At 58.9% G+C, this 23,306-nt stretch overlaps 1 protein-coding gene across 1 annotated transcript; it reads left to right on the forward strand.

The window, feature by feature from the left end:
• Positions 1 to 18,320: 18,320 nt before the first annotated feature.
• MSX1 (msh homeobox 1) lies at positions 18,321 to 22,567 on the forward strand. The gene is made up of 2 exons (XM_019829968.3): positions 18,321 to 19,014; positions 21,354 to 22,567. The coding sequence occupies exons 1-2, from the start codon at positions 18,546 to 18,548 to the stop codon at positions 21,794 to 21,796; spliced, it is 912 nt and encodes a 303-aa protein (XP_019685527.2). The 5' UTR covers positions 18,321 to 18,545; the 3' UTR covers positions 21,797 to 22,567.
• The last annotated feature ends 739 nt before the right edge of the window (positions 22,568 to 23,306 follow it).

Consider the following 23,306-nt stretch of genomic DNA (forward strand, 5'->3'; position numbering starts at 1 on the left):
GGGCCAGGTCCTCGAGGCCGGTCCAGTCCGCCCGAGCAGGTCGCCGACTGCTCAACTTAGCGAGCGCACTAGTCTGACGCTTGCGCGCTGCACGGGGTGGGCGGTGTCAGGAGCGGGAGAGTCAGCACACCTGTGGGGAGGTAACCGCTGGGGCCTTCGCCGGGGAGCTCTCCCTGGCCGGCGGGGGCACAGGGGTGAGGAAAGGAAGGGAGGGGCAAGAAAGGGAGGGGCAGAGGGAGGAGGTAGCTGCGAAGGGAGGGAGGAGCAAAGAGGACGCGAGTCCAGACTGAGAAAAAGGCTGGTGGGAGAGGGGGTATGAAGGCACAGCCATCTGAAGGCAGACCAAGAGGAGGGGTGAGGAGGCGGCCAGCCCAGGCAGGAAAGAAGGCTCACTGCCCTTGGCCTTGAACGCTGTGCCCTCGACCCAGCCTGGGGGACCCCTTGCTGGACATAGGGAAGGATGATGGGGGGTGGGTGGCTACAGTCCACCTCCCAAGAAGTTCCAGGAACTTCCCTAGCTCAGCCCCCACCCCCCGTGAAGTCCCCGCTTTGGGACAGTCCAACTGTCCCCTGAGTGCTACGACTGGGAGCGAGTTTGGTTCAGTTATCCACCAGCGCGAACATGTGGCTCAGAGAGGTTGAGAAACAGACCCACAGCCACAAAGCTGAGCAGCGGGAGAGACGGGAGTCAAACCAGGGCTCCCGTCCCAGGAGACAAAGCCCGCGCTCCTCCCCCCCGCCCCCCTTCCTCCTCCCCACCCCCCACCCACCCCTGCCGCCCAGGGCCCTTCCTGAGCCTCGGGGCTGGCACCGACTCCGGGGGCTCCACATGCTGAGTTTGCAGACTTCAGCGCACATTCGGGTTGCTTGGAAATCTTGTTAAAGTACAGACTCTGCTTTGGCATTCGAAACATTTTCTAGAATCAAAACATTCCCTGCTAAACGGTTTCCAGCTAAGGCTGCCGCAGCTCCGTTGGGGACACACTCAGAGCAGCCAGGGGCTGTGCTGTCCCGAGGACCGCAGCCCTTCAGGACTCAGTTTTCCAAGGTCTTCAACCGGAAGAAAGACTGAGGGATCTCCTGGCGAGCGGGGGGGGGGGGGGGGGGGGGGGACGAGGAGGAGGAGTGCCCTGGGATCAGAGGTGTTCTGGGTTAAGTAGCCCCGGACTGTTGTTAGCACCTGCTTCACAGAGAAGCCCAAGACAGGAGCAAAGGCAAAGAAGCCACAGTCAGGCCCCTCCCCGCCCCCCCCCCCCTTGCAGGTACATGCTTCCTGCCAGCAAGCCTGTGCGGGGAACACCCACTTGGGTGCAGACACATCTGGCCTGGGATCCTGGTGACCCCTGGGTGCCGGGTGACCCTGGGAAGAGCACTCAACCTTTCTGACCCTCAGCCTTCTCATCTGTGTAACAAGGAATCACGCACCGTCCTCAGCAAGTGCCTAGTGAGACCAACATAAAATCTGCATTCACTCCCTAGGTGTGATGTTAGGAACCACTAATGGGGGATGCGGAGGGGGGGCAGGAGAGGGGCTTTTAAACAACACGACTTCCTCCTCTCAGGGTCCTGGAGGCCAGAGCCCTGGGTCCAGCGGTTGCCAGGGCTGTGCTGCCTCTAAAGGCTCCTGGGGGGATGCCGCTCTGAGCCTCTTGTGGCTTTGGGTGTCTGTGGACGGGGTGGGGGGCCTTCCTCGTCTCCTTGTCTGTGGCCGCATCATTCCAGGTCATCAGCCTCTGTCATCACGGGCACCCCCTTGGGTCTCTGGCCCACAAGGTCTGGAAGGTCTAGCGGCAGAAACAGGCGGAATGGAGAAGGGACAGGCCACTCACGGCACTGGCTCTCCTCTGCCTGACTTCCCTTCCACCAGCTTCCTCGCTGGTGGCCAGGACGCACGCCTGGGCCACTTCCTTCCTGCCTGGCCAGGACGCACGCCTCTTTGTGGCCAGTGTCGTTCTTGCCAGAACCACACCCATAGCCCCGTCCTGGCACTGAGGAAGGGACACGGAGTGCCCAGTTTCGCCTGCGTTATCGCACGTGCTGCTCTTAGCAGTACCCCACTGGCATCAGAATTCCCTTCCATCTAGCTGGGCCGCACTCCAGAGCTTCTCGTTTAGCAGCAGGTCAAGGGTGGGGTCCCGTGGTCAGCATTTCTTGCGAGTTCCCAAGTGATGTTGCCACTGCTGGTCCAGATGAGACCACTGTTCTAAGGTGAGGGTCTAAGGGGGTGGGGGTGTTATTATCACCATAGTATAAATAAGGAATGAGTGATGGATTCAGAGAGGTGAAGTGACCTGCCCAAAGCCACACGGCTCTAAGCGTTGTGCTCACGTGGATTATGACACTGTTCCCCAAGTGATCTTCAGTTCCGCGTCAGCTGTCCCACCCACCTCAATACCTGCCACCACCACCCCGCTGCCCCCCAGCGGCAAGCCCACCCCCGCAGAGCTCTGCCCTCATGGAGACGGAAGGGGTTGGTCATGAACATAGCAACTCCAGCACCCAGGTGGGAAGGGTGGATTCTTATGAACGGAGGGTCAGCCAAGAACTTTGGAAACACCTAGAAAAGTGACGGCTCCCAGATGGGGGAGAGGAGCATGAAGGAGGGCCTCACCGGAAGAGGGACTCTGAGCTGGGTCCCGCAGGACAGCTGAATTTCCAAGGTGGAGACGCCTTCCTGATGCTTACACATCCTCCACCTTCTCGGGGAAGCCCCCCTCCACCCCACCAACCGCCTCACTCAGCTCCCCCAGCACAGAAGAAGGAGAGGGGGGATGCACACGGAGGGAGGGGGATGGAAGGGGAAGGGAGGGAGTCCCATCTAGGGCTCTGAGCCCTAGTCACTGCACAGTGACTTTGCAGACACCCTGGGAGCCAGCGCAGGTCTGCATGACTGGTGGAGGTTAAATGCAGACACGAGGCCCAAGTTGGGAAGCCATCCTTCAATTTGTAATAAAACCCCTGAGGTAGGGATGATGCACCATAAATCAACAGTCCACAAGTCCCATCGCGGAGTAATCTTTTCAATTATCTGCGTGCCCAGTGCACGTCTCCTATGATGATCAGAAATGTGCAGCAGGGACGCCGGCCGTGGCTGGGAATCAGTGAGGCCTGAACAGTCCGTGTTTGGCTAGTGGGCCCCCGGCACCTCCCAGGCCCCGCTGGTCACAGTCAGAAGGCAGCCGAGCACTGAGGCTCCCCGAGAGAAAAGGGCTAGAGAGAGTGGGCAGGAGGTCGGGCACTGGTGCATCTACAGCATCTCAGGAAAGATGTCTGCATGCACTCACTGGGCTCCAGGCCCTGGGGACCCAGCAGGGTCCCTGCCCTCATGGAGCTGGCCCTCCAGTGGGGGAGAGAGACAACAGACACAGCAGGGCAAGGTGTGATGGAAAACAGGCAGTGTGAGCCATACCAAGACCTCTCTGAGAAGCTGAAATCTGAGCTCAAATGGGCTCTATCAGTTACAGGCTGGCTGACTTGGAGGAAGTTATTTAACCTCTCTGAGCTGTGTGAGAGCTCCTCAAAGGGGAGGAGACATCAGCATGTGGTGAGGGCCCTGAAAAAGTGAGTTGCTCCCCAACTGCCTCTTTGCTCACCCTGCCCTAATTCGCCTCCTCTAAGAAGGGCCCCCTTCTGTTCCTGCTTCTCCCAGGAGCCTTCCTTGGTTCCCAAGTGTAACACTTCTTTTCTTTCCTCTGTAGGCTCCACTTCCTGGTCTTTCCTTCTCTTCACTCACCCTTGTGCATCACAGCCATTTGCATGTTTTCTCACCCCTACAAGACTGAGAATTCCTTAGATGCAGGGTTTCAGTCTGACTTGACCCTGTGGGCCCCTCAGAACTAGCACAGGACATGGTGGTTAAGAGGCAGGTGCTCACATGGCTACTGCCCTGATGGATGGATGGATGGGTGAGTGTGGGTAAACAGGTAGGTGAATAGGTAGATGGACAGATGGAAATGTGGATGGGTGGGAGGTGAGTATGTGGAGGGATGGATAGATGGATGGGTGGGTGTGTTAATAAAAGTCATGGGTGGATGGATGAATGGATGGGTAGATGGATGGATGGGGTGGATGGGGTGAGCGGGTGGAAGGATGGGTGGATGCATGGAAGGATGGATGGATGGATGGATGGATGGATGGATGGGGTGGATGGATGACAGATGGGTGGGTGAATGGGTAGATGGATGGATGGATGGGTGGATGGATGATGGATAGGTTGGTGGATAAGTGGATGGATGGAGTGGGTGGGTGAATGGATGGATGATGGATGGATGAATAGGCAGGTGTTGGATGGGTGGATGGATGGATACATGGATACATGAATGGATGGATGATGGATACCTGGATGGACGGACGGATGGACGGATGGATGGATGATGGATGGGTGGTGGAAGGATAGGTGACTGAATAGCTGGGTGGGCAGATGGCGGAGTGGGTGGGTAGATAAATGAAAGTCGGTACTTGGAAAAATAAGAGATTAGAATTAAGGGCACTGAGGTGGGGCAGCTTTGCAGTGGACGAGGAATATTTCTTCCCCAAAGATAGAGAAATTTGTCCTGAGGCATAAAGGGGGAAGTTGAGGAAACACTCTCATTTTCCCTTCATTTAGTCAAACATTTATCTGGCGTCATGCTGGGTTCCAGGGATGTGAAGAAGCTTTGTGGCTAAGTAGGGAAAGCCACAAGCGAGCAGGCAGTGAATGTGTGTTGCGGCCGGCACTATCTGAGCAGAGTTCAGGGGACCTAGGGGAAGAGCGGCTAATCTCCCGACGCAAAGGGGGCCGCTGAAGGGCTCCTTGGCTCCAGGTGATGCTGCTTCTAAGCGGCCCCCGCTCTTGGCAGCAAGGCGGCTTGGGACCATTTCTTCGCCACCTCTGGCAAGCCTGCCCACGCCTGAGCCCCAACTCTGGAGCTAATGCCCGCCCGGGCTCCCTGGAGACCACCATTTGGCACGGGCTTGTAGAGCCCGGGGGATTTTCTTTGGTTGCTCCCAGTGATCCCCACCGGATGGAATATTCTCCTCCATCTTGTACACGAGGAACAGGAAGTTCAGGAAGGTGAGCTGCTTTCCCCAAGGTGACCCAGCTGTGGAGCCGAGGGCGTCAGAATTCACACCCAGGGCAGGGTGACCCCGAGTCCCATGTCCTTCCCACCACCCTGTGCCGCTGCTCTGCACGGATGTCCCGTCTCCGTTGCTAGGGTAACCTCCCTCCCGGCCCAGCAGTCACCCCTCCTGGAGCGTGATTCTTGCACCTGACATCATAATCCTCTGTGACATCTTAATCAGCTCCCAGGAAACTGACGGTGCCCACAGCAAGCAGCAGTATTAATGCCCAGTGAGTCAGCAGGGCCTGGACCCGGCCCACCTGCCCTGCCTCAGCCTTAACCCTCGCCTGCCCACCCCAACCCTGGTTTCAGAGTCAGATACTATGCTACTGAACCCTCCTAAACCTCAGTGTCCTCATCTGTAAAACGGGCATAAGGATTCCCGTCCAGCGACCGCACAAAACCATGCGACGGCTTTGCAAGAGCTGGTGATGATGCCGTGTCATCTCAAGGACCTGTGGGTCCTGGGAACTGTTTATTGCCGGTATTATTCTGCTCTGAGCTGGCTGCTCTCGGGGCCGGCAGCACCACAGAGCTCCCTGGGAGAAAAGGGGTTCTGTTGTGGGTTGCATTTTGTCCCCCCCCCAAAGATATGTCCAAGTCCTAACTGTCCCGCTCTCTCCCATGCCAGCAAGTGGGACCTTATTTGGAAAGAGCATCTTTGCAGAAGTAATCAAGTCAAGACGAGGTCATACGCGAGTCAGGTGGGACCTTAACCCAATATGACTGGTATCCTGATAAAAAGAGAGAAATTTGGACAGACACGCAGAGGGAAGATGGCGTGAACACACACGGACCAGAGGAGACCAGGGCAGAGACTGGAACGATGCAGACACAAGCGAACGGACACCGAGGGTCACCGGCCACGGCTGAAGCCAGGATCAGACGAGGAAGGACCTTACCCAGAGAAAGCACAGCCCGCGGACACCTTGATCTTGGAAGTCGAGCCTCTTGAACTCTGAGAAGATGTATTTCGGTTTTAGGGCTCTGCTGGCTTCGGAGGTGAACACGTGTCCTAATAGGACAGCCTCCATCCCAAGTCCCACGTGGTGGGGCTAAACCTCCGGGAGTCACATGCACTCTCATGGACAGTGGGGAGGCCGCTCTACTGAGTGGCTCTCAACAGGTCACTACTGAGCCCATCTTCCAGAAATGGGGACCACGATGCCACCTCGCGGGTCGGAGGTGAAGAGAAATGGCATCAAGTCTGAGAAGGGTCAGCAGAGTTGGCGGGTTACCTGTTTCCCGGCATCCCGTAGCAGATTTTCTATTGTTTTCCGATTCCCATGGGAAGCCCTGGGTCTCTGCTCGGGAACGGGCTGGCGTCCGGGAGGGGATGGCTGAGCTCTTCGAAGGCTCCTCTTTGAAGACCCCCATCCCACCCCGGGCCTTGCACATGGACAGCAAACCTGGCAAAACAGGAGGAAGGGCCCTTTGATGCACCCTCATTTCCTCCTCTGCTCTCCCCTCCCTCCCCCTGCTCTCCCTTTCATCTGGCTCCCTCCCTAGCCGAGACCCAGTGCTGGCTTGGTATTTGAGACCAATTCTGCCCCAGACGCACCAGCTGAGTAGAGCGACCTATGGTCCCCACCTTTGATGTCCACGCACATGTGGAGAGGGAGCAATCCCAGGGGGCTTTTCCTGCCAAAAAACATTTGTTTCCTTTCGGCTTTTTTTTTTTTCTGCATGAGCCTCCCCTGACCTTCTGCCCAAAGTGTCAACTTCCTCTTTGAGGAGACTCCCTTGCAAGGTTCAGATCCTCCCCTGGACCCTCCAGCGGCTGAGTGACCTTGGGCCAGTTACGCGTCACCTTCGTGATTTTGGCCAGCCCTGGCATGGAGAGCACAGGGCAGATCCCGCGTGGCCAGGAGGGATTCAATGAGACGGTGTGAATGACCAGCCCGTACAAGCTTCGTGGTGGCGATCATCGCGCCACTAACATTCTCCTCGTGTCTGAGGTCAGAAGCATAGTCCACTAAGTGCCTTGCCTGGGACCACAGCCTCCCAGTGCCTCTGTTTTCTCATCTGTTCAATGGGTTAATGGTGCCTGGGTTTAAGCATTGTTGGATGCATTCGTTGAAATGATTAAAGTGCTTAAGGCAGACGCAACATCACTGCCTTCTCTGCATCGTGAGGGTAAAGTCTCAACGTCAGCCCAAAGAATTCTTGCCCTTCAGGATGGAGACTTCACAGCATACGCAGAAGAACCACTGCCCAGCCCCGGGAGGGGCTCAGGCAGGGTTATTCTGTCTGTAGTCAGAAAGCAGAACTAAGGCCCCTGCCTGTGACGCGGGGAGGGGTGTGCTGGGCGGGCTTCTGTTTTTCTGGAAGGGTTGTAAACACAGGATAATGAGGGCTTGAGAAGGCAGCTGTAATGACTGTTATTGCTGGCGAAAAGGAGTCCATAGGAGCCCCGAACTGTCCCATACTGCCCTCTGACCAAAAGGGCAGGGCGTCTGGGAGTACCGGAAGGCAGGCGGGGCTCCTACAGACCCTTGGGGTCTGTACAGCCTGCCCCCTCCCCACCCCCCCCACCCCCCCCCACCCCCGCCTCTGTGCTCGCTGTTCTCTCAGGAACTGGTTCATCGTCCTCCACCTGGCTGGTCCAAGGATAGTGGCCCACAGGCTGCCGGCCTCTGGATGGGGGTTTGGGGCAGGGCCAGGAGAGTTGTCTTGGGAAAGTGAAAGAGCTCCCCAGGAGCTGTGCAGCACCTGGACGAGTGTCTTGACTTCTCTGGGCCTTGGCCTTCCATCTAGAAAATTGGATTCAAACATCTCCCGGTCAGCTCACAGTCACTGCAAGGCTCAGATAGAGTTTGACATAGAAAGTGGCTGTATCTTCTGGGATGTGCTCTAAAAATCTGTCACCGGGGCTGTTCTTGTGACATCACTCCATGCCAGGACAGGGCCCTTCTGGAAAGCCCAAAGACCTCTTCTAGTGAGAAAACAAGTTTTATTGCAGACTTTCTGAGGACCCAGCACCGTGGCCAGCACTTCACATGCTTTCTCCTGTTTACTCCTCATGACATAAGGTGAGCGGACTCATGAGGCCCATTTTACAGATGAGAAAGCTGAGCCATGAGGAGGTCAGCAACTTTCCTAACGTCACGGAGAGTATGTGGGGGATGGATTCAGTCATTCAAAAACATTTCCTGAGCACCTGCTATGTGCTCTGTGCTTGGTGCTAAAGAGAGAGCCCTGAGCCAACCAAGCATTTGCCCTGGCGGGGCTGAACTTGAAGGCGGGGAGACAGAGAACGAACAGGTAAAGGGACCTAATAAGACATTGAACGGCAACGTGTGCTATGGAGAAAAATAAGGATAGAGGGAGTGGTTGTCTGGGGGAGAGTTTTGTGCCTTCGAGAATGTGGTCAAGGAAGACTGCTGTGAGCAAGTGACGTTGCAGCAGGGACCAGGGAGGAAGGGAGGGACGGAGCCACGCGGGTGTCCAGGGAAAAGAATAGAAGGCATAGGGAACAGCCTTCCCCGCATCCGCAGAGGAGGCAGGAGTGCTTGGACAGCCCGGAGGAGCCCGGAGAGGCTGTAGGAGCGGGCCAGGTTCCAGGGAAGGGGCGACGGGGGAGGGGACATGTGGGGACAAGGAGGGCACAGATCAGGAGGGACCCAACAGGCCCTGCTGAAGGGGTTGGCGGCTCCACAGCCCCGCCTCCACTGGGTTGTGCCCCTCTCTACACTGCGCAGGTGCAGGGCCCTGAGCCTGAGCTAGGAGTCATGCTCAGGGTGTGGTGGGGCCCAAAGGACACCGCTTTGGGGTCACCGGGCTGGTTTGGGATGCTGTCTCCAGACACTGGCCCATCTAAGTCACTGGACCTCTCTGGACCCGGCTTCCTCGTCTACTTAAAAGGGCACAGAGTACGGCCCAGGGCCAGGGTGCACTGTGATGGCAGGGAACAGCCGGGACTCACATCCAGCCCTCGGCTGTGTTAGGAGCAGCTCCAAACACTTAAGAGGGGCTCTTATTCAACGAATCCTCACCTTTAAGGAGAAAGGGAGGCTGGAGAGGGTGAGCAAGTCCGCAGGGAGCACCCTGTGGAGGAGAGTCCTCCAGGGTCTAAAGGTGGCCTCCTCCGCTTCTCTCCCCACCACCCCCCCCCCACCCCCGCCTCCCCGCCCCGCCCCCCAATCCGAGCCGGCCTCCCCTTACCTGGCAATCACGCTCCTGGCTGGCTCAGGTTACTGGAGGCCCTGAGGGGTCTGTTTAAACAAGTGTGTCTGAGCAGGAAAATCAAACAGACAGCGACCCTCCGGGGCCGCCACGGGACCACCGCCAAGGACTACCCCTGAACCTGATAAGGCCGGATCTATTTTCACTTAATTGGGCTGCGGCCAGGGGCCCACCTTTCCATCAGATAGGAAGTCTCCCTGGGGATGGGAAGGGTCCCCTTCAGGTGGGGCTGTCGTGCACCCCTGGCCGGGAAAGGAGCCGGCCAAGGGAGTTGGGGGCGCCACCGGCTGGGGAGGTGCCATAGGAGAGTTTGCTCACTCCTGCCTGCAAAGTTGGGGAGGAGGCTGTTGGGAGAAGAATTCTATTCCCCAGAAAGGCCCGGGGAGGGAAATTCATCCTTGGGAGAAGGGTGGGGCCTGCAGTCCACACAGGCCTTTCTGAGTGACACCAAGCGCGTCGTGTGACCCCTCTGGGCCTCGGTTGCCTATCTTCAGAGGAGGAGGCAGCTAGAACTCCCCGTCAAGGTCAAAGGAGATTTAAAGGCAGCAGAACCAGCAACGGAGGAGTGACTTCAGTGTTCTTTTAGAAACGTCGTTCAAGAACTATTTGATCAGCACTAGGATGAACTGTCTTTACCCTTGACCCCAAGGTCCAGCCCTCTGGCCCTACCCCCTGGCCCCAGTGCAGCTGGCCCGATGTGGGGTGCTCTGGGCTGGGAGTCTGGCTGGTGCTGAAAGCTTGCTGTCACCTGCTGGCCATCTATCCACCCCTCCTGTCAAGTGTCCCCTCCTGAAGTCGAGCCCCTGTGCTGGCCGCGGAGGCCCCCACAAGCTTGCTCTGGGGAGCCAGACTGATGCCCACGCACGGGGATCAGAACAGGGGCCGCCGGAAGCACCCTGTGGACGGGCAAGGCTTTGCACCCTTCTCTGCCCTTCTCCTGTCGGGGAGTCCAGGGCAGGGGTCTCCAACCCGGGGTCCGTCGGTGCCGTGGGGCGCACTGCAAAATCCCCTGGGGTGCCGGGAGAAATCTTAGAACACTTCCTGTTTTTATGTTGGTTGGAACTATTTAACTCCGGTTTCCCCACATGTAACCAGGGATAAAAAGGGACTTGCTGCCAGGATTAAAAGCATCAAGATACTTACGAGCTCAGAACAGTGCCTGGCGATAGTAATTGCCAAGAGGCCTGAACTATTACCAATAGCAGGACTTATTCCCCATCCTGGCGTTTAGCGCCTCCGTTTTCCAGTTTCCCTGGACTCTGACCCTTTTCAAACAGTCTCAGGGAGCACCGCAAAGCGGGGTCCATTCCACGGATGTAGCACCTGGGGTTCAGGCAGGCGCGTGTCATTAGCCTGGGTCCCTGGCAGGCGGGGCCGGGATCCCCGGATCCGGAGGGGCGTGGCTTTGCAGGAGTCGTGACCCCGCCCCCTCGGGGAGCGCCCAGAATCTGCGGGTCTCGAGACCGCTGCAGGGCCTGGGCAATCGCGCGCGCCAAACCCGCTGGAGGTGGAGGAAAGCAGAACTGAATCAAATTCTCCGGCATGTCCGACCGCCACGGCCCGCCTACCCCGTGCCAGAGGTGGGAGGGGGACACCAAAGATTCCCGCTCTTCCCTGCACGCGTGGCGCGGCGGAAACCGCGCCCTAGCGCCCGGGGGTTCCCGTCCTGGTGGCCGGAGCGGCCCAGCTGCGCGGCCTGAAGCACGCGACTTCAACTTGCTGCACCTCAGTTTTCTCATCTGGAAAATGGGATGCCCACCCCGGGGACTGTTGTGAGAAGTTAATTGTGGTGATGCGTTGGAAACACCTAGCACATAATCTCTGCTCAGTGCGGGTGGGTTCGCTCCAGCATCCACCGTCCCCTCCCCCCAGCTCCAGGAATAACCGAACCCTGCCTCCAGACTCCGAGCCGGTGTCCCCAGCCGTCACCGGAGACGCAGGCCAGACGCTCCCTGAACCTACCGGGGCCAGCGTGCGCCAGGGGGCACTGTGCTTCAAGCCACTGGTCCCAGAGGGGACACCCAGGTTTCCTGACCTTCCTGGGAGCCGGGGAGGGATGAGCACTGGGTTAGGGTTGGTTGGGGAACCTGTATGTTAGTGCCACTTCTGTCCGTCTCAGCCTCAGTTTCCCTCTCTAGGCCACACGGCTGTTCCCTTGCACACGTATTGAGCGCTTACTGCATGCTGGAGGGTTCCTGGACTCTGCCTTCCAGGTTGAAGGCCACAGGGAGGCTTCAGGACCTTGGAGGCCTGAAGGGAGGGAGGGGTGTGTAGGGCATAGGCCAGCCGCTGTCTTTTCTGGATGGTTGAGCTTCAGTGCATAGAAAGTGTCAGAGGATCGAAATTCTGGGCGGGGGGAGGGGGAGTCTTTTCTCTCTGAGAACTTTCCAGGGGGCATCCCAGGCGGGAGGGACAAGCCAGGTGGGGTGGGGCCTAGGTGTCCCTGGCGGGTCCAGATCCGGAGCCAACGGCCTCTCCGCAGGGCAGGACCTGGGCCACACCCCTTTCCTATCCTCCCCATGACCCCAGGCAGAGGGTACACTGTGCAGTTCACAGCCCAGATGTGGAAACTGAGGCCAGAAGTTACTGGCTCCAGTTATTGGCAGGAGAGGCAGGAGCCAGGGCGGGGAGGGACACGTCCCCCTGCTCTCAGAGGTGGGAATGGCCACTCCAGAAATCGGACGCTCTCTGCAGACAAAACCGACCGGAGTCGCGTTAGCTTCTGAGTGGCTTGAGGACACAGTAGTTCTAACTGAATGGTGGTGGGGAGGAGGAGTGGGCAGGCGAGAGGGACTCGGAGAAAGGGACAGGCAGACAGGGGAGAAAAGAGACCCTGCCATGGAGAGACAGAAGCACAGAGATCAGAGACCGGGGCTTCCGAGAGAGACCCATCTGAAAGAGAGAGGGACAGAGAGAGAGGGGGGGAGAAAGGGAGGACGCTGAGAAGGAATGTCAGAAGTCAGGACCCGAGGGAGAGAGAGCAGAGAAAGAGGGAAGGGGTGGGAACCGTGGGGAGAGGGGCTGCAGGCCCCCCTAACCTCATTCCCCACCCCTCCTCACAGAAGGGGCGCCTCCCACAGAGTCCTTCGGGCTGCCCCCCTGGCAGGTGGGGGGGCACACTTCCAGGGTCACTCCCTAGGCTCCCCTCCTCTGCTCTCTCTTCTAGTGCGGCTCTGGACCTCCTCGGCGCCCCACAGTCGCTTCCCATTTCTGCCACAAGTGCCTGGATCGCGGGAGGCTCTGGCTGTCAGCATCTCTGTGTCCTGAGTTTCTTTTCGCCTGGGCTTCTCTGCCTTCCTGCCTCCCTCCATCACTGGGCCGCCTCTTCCCCGCCCTGTCTGCGTCTCTCACTCTCCTGGGCCGGGTGGCCGCGCTGGGTGCGGGGGTGGGGGGGGGGGTGAAGCCCGAGGTCCCCCGCCAACACAGGCACCTCGGACCTTCCTCGATGATCGGGCAGGGCGGGCCTCCCCGACCCCGCATTCTCCTGCAGGGGAGGAATCCGCAGGCCCAGAGGAAAGGCCCCAGCCCCCTCGATGCCAAGTGCGCGCAGCGCCGGGGAACCTGCCACAGAGCGGAGCCAGCCGTGGGCCCGGCGAGCAGCTGCGGGCGAGCTCACGGTATCCGAGCCGCGGCACAGCGCACCCACTTTGAAAGTGAATAAACCGAGGCTCAGAAAAACTGGCCCTCAGCCTTCGGCTGGTGACGCCTCTCGCCGTTGGCGCGCCTGTTTTCGTCTCTGAGAGACCTGAGATCCTCGGCATTTGGTAACTTTCATAAGAAAAACTGGACAGTCTCCAAGACTCTCAAGTAGGTGGTGGGCAGGGGGAGGGGAGGAGCAGGAGGGAAGGGTACTGAGCGCTGCCCCCAACACCCATTTTGCGGATTGGGGGCGGGACTCGAAGGCGGTTCCACCCAAAACTGCCGGCCTCCGCGGTATTTCAATGCATTCATTTCGTCTCTTGAAAGCGCAGCGAGAGAGACCGCTCCCCGCAGTGTAAGGAGTGGATTTCGGGGGTTCAGACCCACCCGCGTCTGGATCCCGGCGCCACCGCTAACTAGCTGTGTGACCCTGGGCAAGACACTTTACCTCTCTGATTCTGTTTTGTCATGTGGAAGGCGAAGAAAGCCTATAATAATGCCTATCTCCCCGGGTAGAGGGGATTAAATCGGATAAAGTTTGCAAAACCTCTGACGACAGGCCTGACACCCTGCTCAATAGAAGTCAATTTTCTTTTTCGCATTCCTTCCCTCCAATCCCCTGGCCCTCCAGGCCCTTGCCGGAACTGAGACGGGGCCCTCAGCCGGCGGGGCAGAGCCTGGCGGGGAGAAGGGCGAGCCTCCCTCGGCCCGGGGTGGGCAGAGCCGGGATGGTCGGCCCCCGGAGCCTCGGGGTCCGCCTGACATCTCCAGGCTTAAATAACCGTGCGCCTTTGTTATTCGTCGGCAGCAAAGTGGTTCGTTACGCCTGATTGGTCTAATTGCTTTGAAATGGGATATATTATCTATAATTATAGAGCTCTAGGAGGAGCCGGCCGGCCCCCGCTTTCATCTTCCCCAAGTGCACCCTCATGTCGCGATCACATTAATTTGGGCCATTTGAAAGGGGGCCCCCTCTCTCCCCCCGCGGATCCAGGCCCCCTCACCCGCTTCCGAACTTAAAGACACAAGGAAGCCAGCCCCAGCCTGAGCGAGAGGAAAGAAGCAAGTGGGGGAAGGGCGGGAAGCGCGAAAGAAGCGGGCGGTCGGACTCCACCGCGCTTGGGCACTTGCGCCGCGCAAGTTGGGCCCACTCGAGGCGGAGGAAGGAGCCAGAAGGAGAAAATATTTTTACAAGTAGTTGGTTTTTTTTTTTTTTTTTTTTCACTTCGCGTTGAAGAAGGGCCCCTAAACTCTTAAAAGGCATAAGCTCTGCCCAGGTCCGGGGAAAGCAGAAAGCATTTTAATCTGGATGCGCGCTGTGGATATGCAGCTAGGGGCTGAAGACTCACCGGGGTTCCCAGCTCTCCCTGAGTTTTTCTCTGGAAAGCTGTGAAATCCTCCCGAAGGATACCATCAGGGACTCCCAGACAGTTTCCCAAACCTCTGACTCCCAGCCGGCCGCTTCTAGGCGGCGGAGGCCAAAAGACTTAGGAGACACGGGTTTGAGAAGCCCCCTCCGCAGATGGGGGGATCCCGAGGTCGTGCTTTCTGTCTACCCGTCAACCTCGCCCCCCTCCTCCCCACCTCAGGACAAAATACCTCCTCTCTCTCCCCCTCCGCCGCCCTCCTGGAGATTGGTGAATTCCCACCAAAATAAATCGTTCCGGGTAATCGGTTTTCATAGCACATTCATTCTATTAAAGAGGACTGTTTGGGGCTCGCTAATTGCCGGGGGTCCCACTGAGCTGCACATTTTTTAAAATGCACGCGGGATTCCTGGGTCGAGGCCACAAAATGCGTTGCACGGGGGGGGGGGGGGGGGGGGGGAGGGGCGTAAACAAAAACCCGACGGAGGCGACAACGAATGCCCAAGTGAGGGGCCAGCCTGCAGGCTTTTCCAATCCTGGCCGCAATACCCAGACACTGACAGCGTTCTTCAAGACGGGATCCCTCTAAACGCGAGCCTTTCCCTGCGAAGGGGGAGTTTGAAAACACCACCACCCCTCCACCGCCGCACACCCTCCCAAAACGGGCTTTTGGGGGGGGGGGAGACCAAACCCGTCCCCAGTTCAGTTGCCCAGGGAGTCGGACGCTAGGCAATCAATCCGTCTTTGGGATCCTAAGCGCCGAGGTGCTTTGTTGGGGGACAGGGAGTCCGGACTGAGAAGGATGGAGCGAGGCGCGAGGGGAGGGGAGCGGAGCACCAGTCCCCGAGCTTTATCTGCTGCGGGCCAGCCCTGCCCTTGCCAGGCATGAATTACAGCCCGGCTTTCTGGGCGGCTGCGGCCGCGCGGAGAAATGCCGGGCTGGAAGCGCCTGGGGGGGTAGTGCTGGCGGCGAGATAACAGGCGCAGCCCCCCCCCCCCACCCCGGCCCCGTCAGCTCGAGAAACCCACCAACCGGGAAATCCGGAAAGGCCCAGACAAATACAAACGCAGAGAAAGCTCCTCGCCGCCCCAAAACTTGTGCCTCTCCTCCCGCGGGCTCAACAAGCTCCGAGAGGCACAGAGACGTTTCCTTTCCTCTAACCCCCTTCTCTGAGACCCGGGGCATCTCCCCCCCCCCGCCCGCGCCCCCACCCTCAAAGGCAGGTCGGTGCAAGCGCCGAGGGCTATTCTGAGCACCGGCTCCACGCGCAGTCTCCTCGCCACGCATGCCCCCAGCTAACCCGCCGCGCCCGGCGAGAGCGGACAAGAACCCACACCGAACCGAAAAACCGTGGGGTTCCGGACGGGCTCGGGATGCCTAGGGGCGGGCGGCAGGGCCGGGGGCTGCGGGCGCAGGCGGTCTGCTCCCAGGAGGCGGGGGCGCGACTTCAAGGGCCCCTGCGCCGGCTGCTGCCTTTGATCCGGCCGCCGCTGGCGCCTAAAAACAACATCCTCGTCTGCCTATTAGGCGCGCTGAGGGATCGTGACAGATTGTTTATCCCCGCAATTAGCGATGCGGCCCTTCTCCCGCCGCCCGGCTGGCCGGGCCCCCGGGCCCGCGCCGGGCCTCGCTGCGCCGCCGCGGGGGACGGCCCTGAGACCCCTCTGCGTCGCGCGGCTGCACTCTCGGGGTTCGAGCCCCTGCGCCGCCCTAAAGCTGAGGTTCTTAGCTGGCGGACTCCAAGAGGGTCCAGAGCATCCCCCCCCCCCCGCCCCGTCCCACTCCCCTGAAGTTGATTTTACTGTTCACCGTTTTTCTATGGAGGAAGTTCTTAGATCAGACTGGCAAAGTGATCTGAGAGTCCAACACTTGAGACGGGAGACAACGGCGGAACAGCGCAAGCCTCATCAAAAAGACACGCTATCTGTCGAAAGGGTGACCTAAAGAGCCAAGGGGCCTCGGTTCCCTCTCCCCGTCTAACCCCGGTGCGGAGGGAGATTCCGGCTCGGCTGTAGGGTTCCTTCCAGCCACAGCTAAATTGAAAATGCAGGCCATAGAAGTTCGCTGTCCGGGCTGGGATGCTAGCCCACTGTTCGGCCTGCAGCCTTGCTGAGCGTCAGTTCGGTCAGCTCTGAAATGGGTCGTACGGCTGGCCTTGGATCCTGGCATCCTCAGGCGTACCTCCTGGGCCTTGGTTCCGCTGCCTGGTGGCAGGACGCTATTCGTCCTACCCCTGCCCCGGGGTACCGGGAGTTTAAGACAGGCCGCGTGGGTGCACTGCGCCTCTAGCTGGGCCCGACGCGAGCTGGAGGCCCCAAACCCTGCCTAATGCTTGTGTTGCAGTCTCGGACGAGTAAGGAATCTGGAAACGCGGCGTAAATTTCACAGATGCGAGTATTCCTGAACCCCTCCCCCCCCCACCCCCCAAGGCCTGAACACATCTCTGGAGCCTATGGACAGATGTGAGGCTGCCGATCACCCTGGCGTCCGCAGCCCGACCCCTCCCGCCAGACCCCGGACGCCGTCAGGGTAATAAAGTTCCCGCTCTAGCAATTCATTTTCCTTAATCTGGACGCCCCTAATCTACAGCTTTTATTGCGCCCAGTTAAAAGGCGAGGGAATTCGCTGTCCCTCCGCGCTCGGATAATTACCCCTAAATGGCCACGGCAGCCCCTCGTGTTTCCTGGAGATTAGAACCCCGCAGTCATCAATGGCGGGTCCCGGTGAGCCGCCAATCACCGCCGCTGGCTCCCCGGGGGTCGCCGGCCTGGGCCCCGGGATAAGAGGCCATAAAGAGGAGGGGCAGAAAACTGCTGAGCCCCAACCCGACTTTGCATAGATCTTACATCTCCCCACGCTTTCAACTCATTTGCCTCCATTTTTTTTAGCAGAAAAAAAATCACGTTTCCTCCGAAACTGGCAAAATAAAAGTTCTCCACCCAGCGACCAAGGATCCTTCCCAGGGACCGTCCTCTTTCCCCGCTGACCCCCTCCCACAAACGTGCCTTCCCACTCCTGTACCATCCGCGACCCAGAGACAGGGACGTGTTATTGTTTCCGCGGACGCGTTGAGGTCACGTTAAGGCCAGATCAGTGTTTTGTTGACGTTTCTGCTGGTTTTATTTCAATAAGTTCTGTATCAAAAGGACCCGGCGGCTCCTTCCCCCAGCTGGTCGCCGGTATAGGTGTTGTAATCCTCCCAGGAAAGTTCACAGCGGGGGGGAAAGGACACATCATGAATGAAAATCGATTAACGACCCCGGATAATATCGTGCGTTCTTATTCTTAGCGTCTATAGCACCACAGGAGAGTGGCCGCTTTCGGCAAACTTCAGTCCAGCGCCTAGAAAGAGACAAAGGCCCGCTTCTACTCAGAGGTAAAGTTTTGAAGATTGAAACAGAGGAAGAAAGTAGAGGTTTTTTTTTTTTTTTAAGAAATTAATCTTTCTTTCTACTAGAATACATAACCATCCAGATTTTTTTTTTTTAACTGTGAAAGAAGCATGTCTGAAATGACTCGTCTCCAATGATCGCGGGAGAGAAGACGGGAGGCAGATAGCGGAGGGGGATAGAGAAAGAGACACAGCGGCTGGCCGCCAAAGGGAAAGGTAAAAGAAGCCTTGATAGAAACAGGAAAGGAACAGAGGAAAGAGGGAGGCGTGGGAGAGAGGCGCGATCAAGGAAGGGAAGAGAGGGGAGGGCAGAAGAGAAGGGACGAGGGCAGGGAGAGTCCCCCAGGAAGACAGAAAAACTAGAGAGCCGCGGGGACCGGGAGACAGACGCTCGGCCCAGGCTGCAGCGCGGAAGAAAGTTTCCCCGGCGCCCCCTCCCCTCCCCTCCCCTGCCCTCCCGGGGCCCGGCCCCGTCCCGCGCGCCCAGCGGCCCAGTGCGCCTCGGGGCCCGTCCGCAGGAGCGCGGCCCAATGGCAGGCGCCGGGCCCGCCCCCTCGCGCGCTGATTGGTCGCCGCGGCGCCGGCCTCGCCTTATTAACAAGTTCTCTGGGGAGCTGCGGCCCGACCCGGAGCCGGCGAGTGCGCCCGGGAACCCGGCCTGCGCGGCGGCGCCAGCGAGGAACCAGGCCCCGAGCGCCGGAGCCGGCCTTCTGGGGAGGGGCGGGAGGCGCGCGCGCGCGAGGGCCCGCCCGGCCAGGGCCCCGGGCGCACCCAAAGGCCCCGGCCGCGCTCCCAGCTCGCCCCAAGCCCATGCCCGGCGGCTGGCCCGTGCTGCGGCTGGAGGGGGGGCCCGGCTCTGCATGGCCCCGGCTGCTGACATGACTTCTTTGCCACTCGGTGTCAAAGTGGAGGACTCCGCCTTCGGCAAGCCGGCGGGGGGAGGCGGGAGCCAGGCCCCCAGCGCCACCGCGGCCACGGCGGCCGCCATGGGCGCAGACGAGGAGGGGGCCAAGCCCAAAGTGTCCCCTTCACTCCTGCCCTTCAGCGTGGAGGCGCTCATGGCCGACCACAGGAAGCCCGGGGCCAAGGAGAGCGCCCTGGTGGCCTCCGAGGGCGCACAGGCGGCGGGCGGCTCGGCGCAGCCCCTGGGCGCCCGGCCGGGGTCTCTGGGAGCCCCGGACGCGCCGTCTTCGCCGCGGCCGCTGGGCCATTTCTCGGTGGGAGGACTTCTCAAGCTGCCGGAAGATGCGCTCGTCAAAGCCGAGAGCCCCGAGAAGCCCGAGAGGACCCCGTGGATGCAGAACCCCCGCTTCTCCCCGCCCCCGGCCAGTAAGTAGCCAGAACCCAGGCGGCGGGGGAGGGGGGGGGCGGGCGGGGGTGCGGGGCGGGAGGGCGCCAGGCCTGGAGCCGGCGCCTGCCTGTCTCCAGCAGCTGCGTACCTGCAGCCAGGTACCCGGAGCCCATGCTGCAGATCTGTTGGCGGGGCGGCCGGGGTTCGCCACTCTCCCTACTCGCGTCAGCTAGAGGGGTAGGGGCCTGGCTGAAGCCCAGCTCTCGGTCCACTTTCGCGGACTCCTCGCCTTGGCCGGGCGACGCTGGGCGTGTGTGTGTGTGTGTGTGTGTGTGTGTGTGTGTGTGGCGGGGGTGCAGTTAACTTCCAGGGCAAGGTGTCTGGGCACCCTCCCCTCCCGCTCCTATCAAAAGACCCCGGGATTCCCCACGTCTCTATCTGCCCCTATGCCCTGTTACTTGGCCGTTATCCCTACGGATGGGTCCAGGCGGTGCGGACATCTTCCCTGCGCTCAGAGTTTCACTTTCTCATAGAAGACTGCTCCCCCCCTCCACCCCGCATTAAAGTACCTCTCTGCCCTGAGGTTCTGAACCTTTTGCAAAATTCCCCCTTCCAACCCTTCAGATTTCAGACAGATACTCGGTGCTCACGGTGGATGGTTCAATTAGTGGGAAGGGGCACTCAAGTCCAGCGGAGGGGGCGGGGCACCAAGTCAATTAGTGGGAGGCGTCCCCTCCGTGGCGGTGGGAAGCTCGCAGACGTCGCCCGACAGGGCCACTGGAGCGGACTCCAGCCGCCATAGGCGCGTTCGGGGTCGTTGCAAGGCCTCGCGGCCCCCCGGCTTCTCTGCCCAGCAAACACGCTCGGAGATATTTCAGGAGCACGGGAAATTCCCAAGTTTTCCTCGTTTCCTCCGATTATTTTGCGCGGCATAATAGCAACCCGAATTCAATGGCGTGATGCTGAGGAATGATTTTTATCTGGGGATTAAACGTCTTTGAAAGGCCAGCCCCTCCCTGGGCCTAAAGGCTGGAGAAGGTGGCCCCGGGCTAGGCTGTCGCTACCGAAGGGATTGACGTTTCCCTCGGCGCCCGCCCCTCGGGCGGCCCGGCGGAAAGCGAGTCGGGGGCCAACTGCTTCCCGGACTCTCAATGGCCTGGAGCAGGGAAGAAGGGGGGGATGTTAACACAAGATTTCGTTTGACTCATATCCTGGTGGTCTGCGAGCCCAAAGGCTCATTTAAGGGAAAAAAAAAAAAAAACAACAAACGAAAAAACATGCATACTTGGGCAAAACCCGCATGGTGAAACATTATGTACTTGAATTCATTTTTCCCCCGAGGGAAACCGCTGGGTAGGCAAAGCGTCCTTTCCAGGACTCGGGAATTCGGTTAGGGCCTCCACGCTGACCCCAAAGTCGTTGAGATCCCAGTTGTCCTGGGAATAATGTGTTCTCCGTTTTATCTGGCCACAACTGCCCTGTGTGGCAGGGGTTCACTGGCCCAGAGGACTCCGACTGGTACCTTCGGGAGCCCTCTGCCGGGGCGCTGGCTCACCGCCCATCTTTGAGGTACATTCTGAAGCCATAAGAAAAAGCTTGGCACCGTTCATCTCCGTGGACTGAGACCCAGCTGGAGGAGAAGCCATTGCAACCCCTCTCCCACTCACCCCCATTTGTGTGTGACCAGAGGGCCAAGGCGCTGGGGGTGGCTGAGCCCCAAGAGACAACTGAGACCACCGGAAGATGCAACCCCCCTCCCCTTGGCACTTTGTATATTTGAGATATGGCCGCCTGTGCAACCTTCTGACCGCCTGACAGCCGGCTCTGCTCGCCTGCCATCCCCTGAGACTGTCCTTAGACCCCTGTAGGAACACGCCGTTCCAAGGGGAAGAGATCTGGGCCTAGCCTAGCGCTGGACACTTTGGCGGGCACAGATACATGTTCACCCAACGCAGAAAACTAGATGTGATCTTGGGTTGGGTGCAGGGCCTTTCTGCCTGTTTCATCAACCTTATTAACACCTACGGGTCCCAGCCTGGGCGACGGTGGGAGGAGGCCCGCCGCCGAAGGCCCTCCCAAGCAGCCATCTAGCACCGAGGCATCCCACCTCTTCCCACTTAAGTTCGGGCCTTGAACACGCGCGCGTTTCACCCGGAATCTTTGTTTCCTCGTTTGCAAGAAGTAGACGGAAACGTCTACCCCGCGGGGCGTGGCAATTGGAGAAAATCTTTTCCAAGTGTCTCTCCCAGCACTTGGCACCGAGGTGCCCCACGCAAATGAATAGCCGGTATTGTTGTTGACTACTATTACTGCTTTGTGGGCAGATTACACTCCCGCGCCGCTTTCTTAACCCCCTGCCTTTCTCTCGGCCCCCTAGGGCGGCTGAGCCCCCCGGCCTGCACCCTGCGCAAGCACAAGACCAACCGCAAGCCGAGGACGCCCTTCACCACCGCGCAGCTGCTGGCGCTGGAGCGCAAGTTCCGCCAGAAGCAGTACCTGTCCATCGCCGAGCGCGCCGAGTTCTCCAGCTCGCTCAGCCTCACCGAGACGCAGGTGAAGATCTGGTTCCAGAACCGCCGCGCCAAGGCCAAGAGACTGCAGGAGGCCGAGCTGGAAAAGCTGAAGATGGCCGCCAAGCCCATGCTGCCCCCCGCGGCCTTCGGGCTCTCCTTCCCGCTCGGCGGCCCAGCGGCGGTAGCGGCCGCGGCGGGCGCCTCGCTCTACGGTGCCTCTGGCCCCTTCCAGCGCGCCGCGCTGCCGGTAGCGCCCGTGGGACTCTACACAGCCCATGTGGGCTACAGCATGTACCACCTGACATAGAGGGTCCCAGGGTCCCCTACCTGCGGTTCCAGCCGATTCCTCCAGCCCCTGTCTTCTGCAAAGCAGCAGGAGCCCCCCACCCCCACCCCACCCAGCGAGCTCCCCTTCCCCCCCCCCCCCCCCACTGCTCTGGTTTATCCTCCGCGGCTCCCTGCGTTCACTCACCGAAGTCAGATCCCCTCCCCCAAAGTGGCTGGAAGGGTCCCTTAACACTCTTCTAGAATCTAGACCTACCCTTTGTGTTACAGATGGATAAACTGGGGTTAGAGAAGTTAAATTTCCCAAGGGGCCTCAGCAGAGTTAGCTGTTGGAGGCGCACCAGGGGCTGCGTCCTGTATCCCTGCCTCCTGCCCTGACACCCCGGGCGAAAAGCACAGGAAAAATACTCCCGCCTGAAGATTTTGGAAATGAGAACAGTTGGAGAGAAAGAGAACACGCCAGGGGAGATGGGCCTCCCCGCGGCCCCGCCAGCCCCCAGGTCCTTCCTTCGGAAAACTTCAGAGAACTTCAACAGCAGAACGTTTGTTTTCGGTGGGGGGAGGGGGGGCACACAGATGCGTTGCAAAGGTAGGTTGGAGGGACCCCTCTCACCAGTATCAGAAGAAATTGTAAAATAAAATTTAAAAATCCTGTTTCTTATTTAACAGTACGTTTGTGTGTCTCTCAAGAATCCCTTTGGAAGGGATGGTGTGTAATATACTGTATATTTGAAATTTTATTATCATTTATATTATAGCTATATTTGTTAAATAAATTAATTTTAAGCTACAAGAAATGATCTCTTTATTGAGTTAGGCTTTTATCTGAATTTCACGTTTTCACACATGCAATTGCCTTTCAGTGCGATGGTACTTTAACGCCTTTCAAAGGTGACCACGATATTCCGGGACAGAGGGGGGCGTCTCTTTGAACACACAGGACAGATCTGCGCTGGCAAAGTCAAGTGGAGAATTGAAGCAATTACCTACGATAATTAGGCTCAATTTTCCAATTCGCTTTAAGCTGAAATCGACACTTGCTCAGGTGACCCAGAACCGACTCTTTCTTTTTTCTTCCTTTTTAACCTGTCTATGAAAACAAAGCGAATCACCCAAATGGTTTGATGACTGCAGACAGCTAATCCAGACAATTCCCACCCCCGCAAACCTGTTTTTCCCACAGGAGGCCAGGTGGGGGGTGGAGGCACAGCTTTCCTTCTCTAAGTCGCTGCGCTGGTGTAGACCCGGTTTGTGGATTTAATTTTGAGCTGCCAGAATGTGAACTCCTTCACACCCCCTATTAGGACGCCTAAACACAAACCACGTCACTGAAAACCCAAGGCGACAATACACTTCCCACCTTGGCGTGTACTTTGCATGAGCCCTCCCCCCAAACTCTCACAGACTCCGTTTTTTCTTTTATATAGTAGGTTAAATTCAGGCTTCCAGGAGAATAGATTTGAACGAGCGCCAAGGTTTAGCCTTCTGGGGTGAATTCTGCAAGGATGTTGATAGCAGAAAATGACCTCCTA

The sequence above is a fragment of the Felis catus genome, chromosome B1 (assembly GCF_018350175.1).
Source record: "Felis catus isolate Fca126 chromosome B1, F.catus_Fca126_mat1.0, whole genome shotgun sequence".
NCBI lineage: Eukaryota > Metazoa > Chordata > Mammalia > Carnivora > Felidae > Felis > Felis catus.

Coding starts and splice junctions, on each gene's coding strand:
- MSX1 (XM_019829968.3), top strand. CDS start 18,546: ATGGCCCCGGCTGCTGACATGACTTCTTTGCCACTCGGTGTCAAAGTG. Junction 19,015..21,353: donor CTTCTCCCCGCCCCCGGCCA/GTAAGTAGCCAG, acceptor TCGGCCCCCTAG/GGCGGCTGAGCCCCCCGGCC.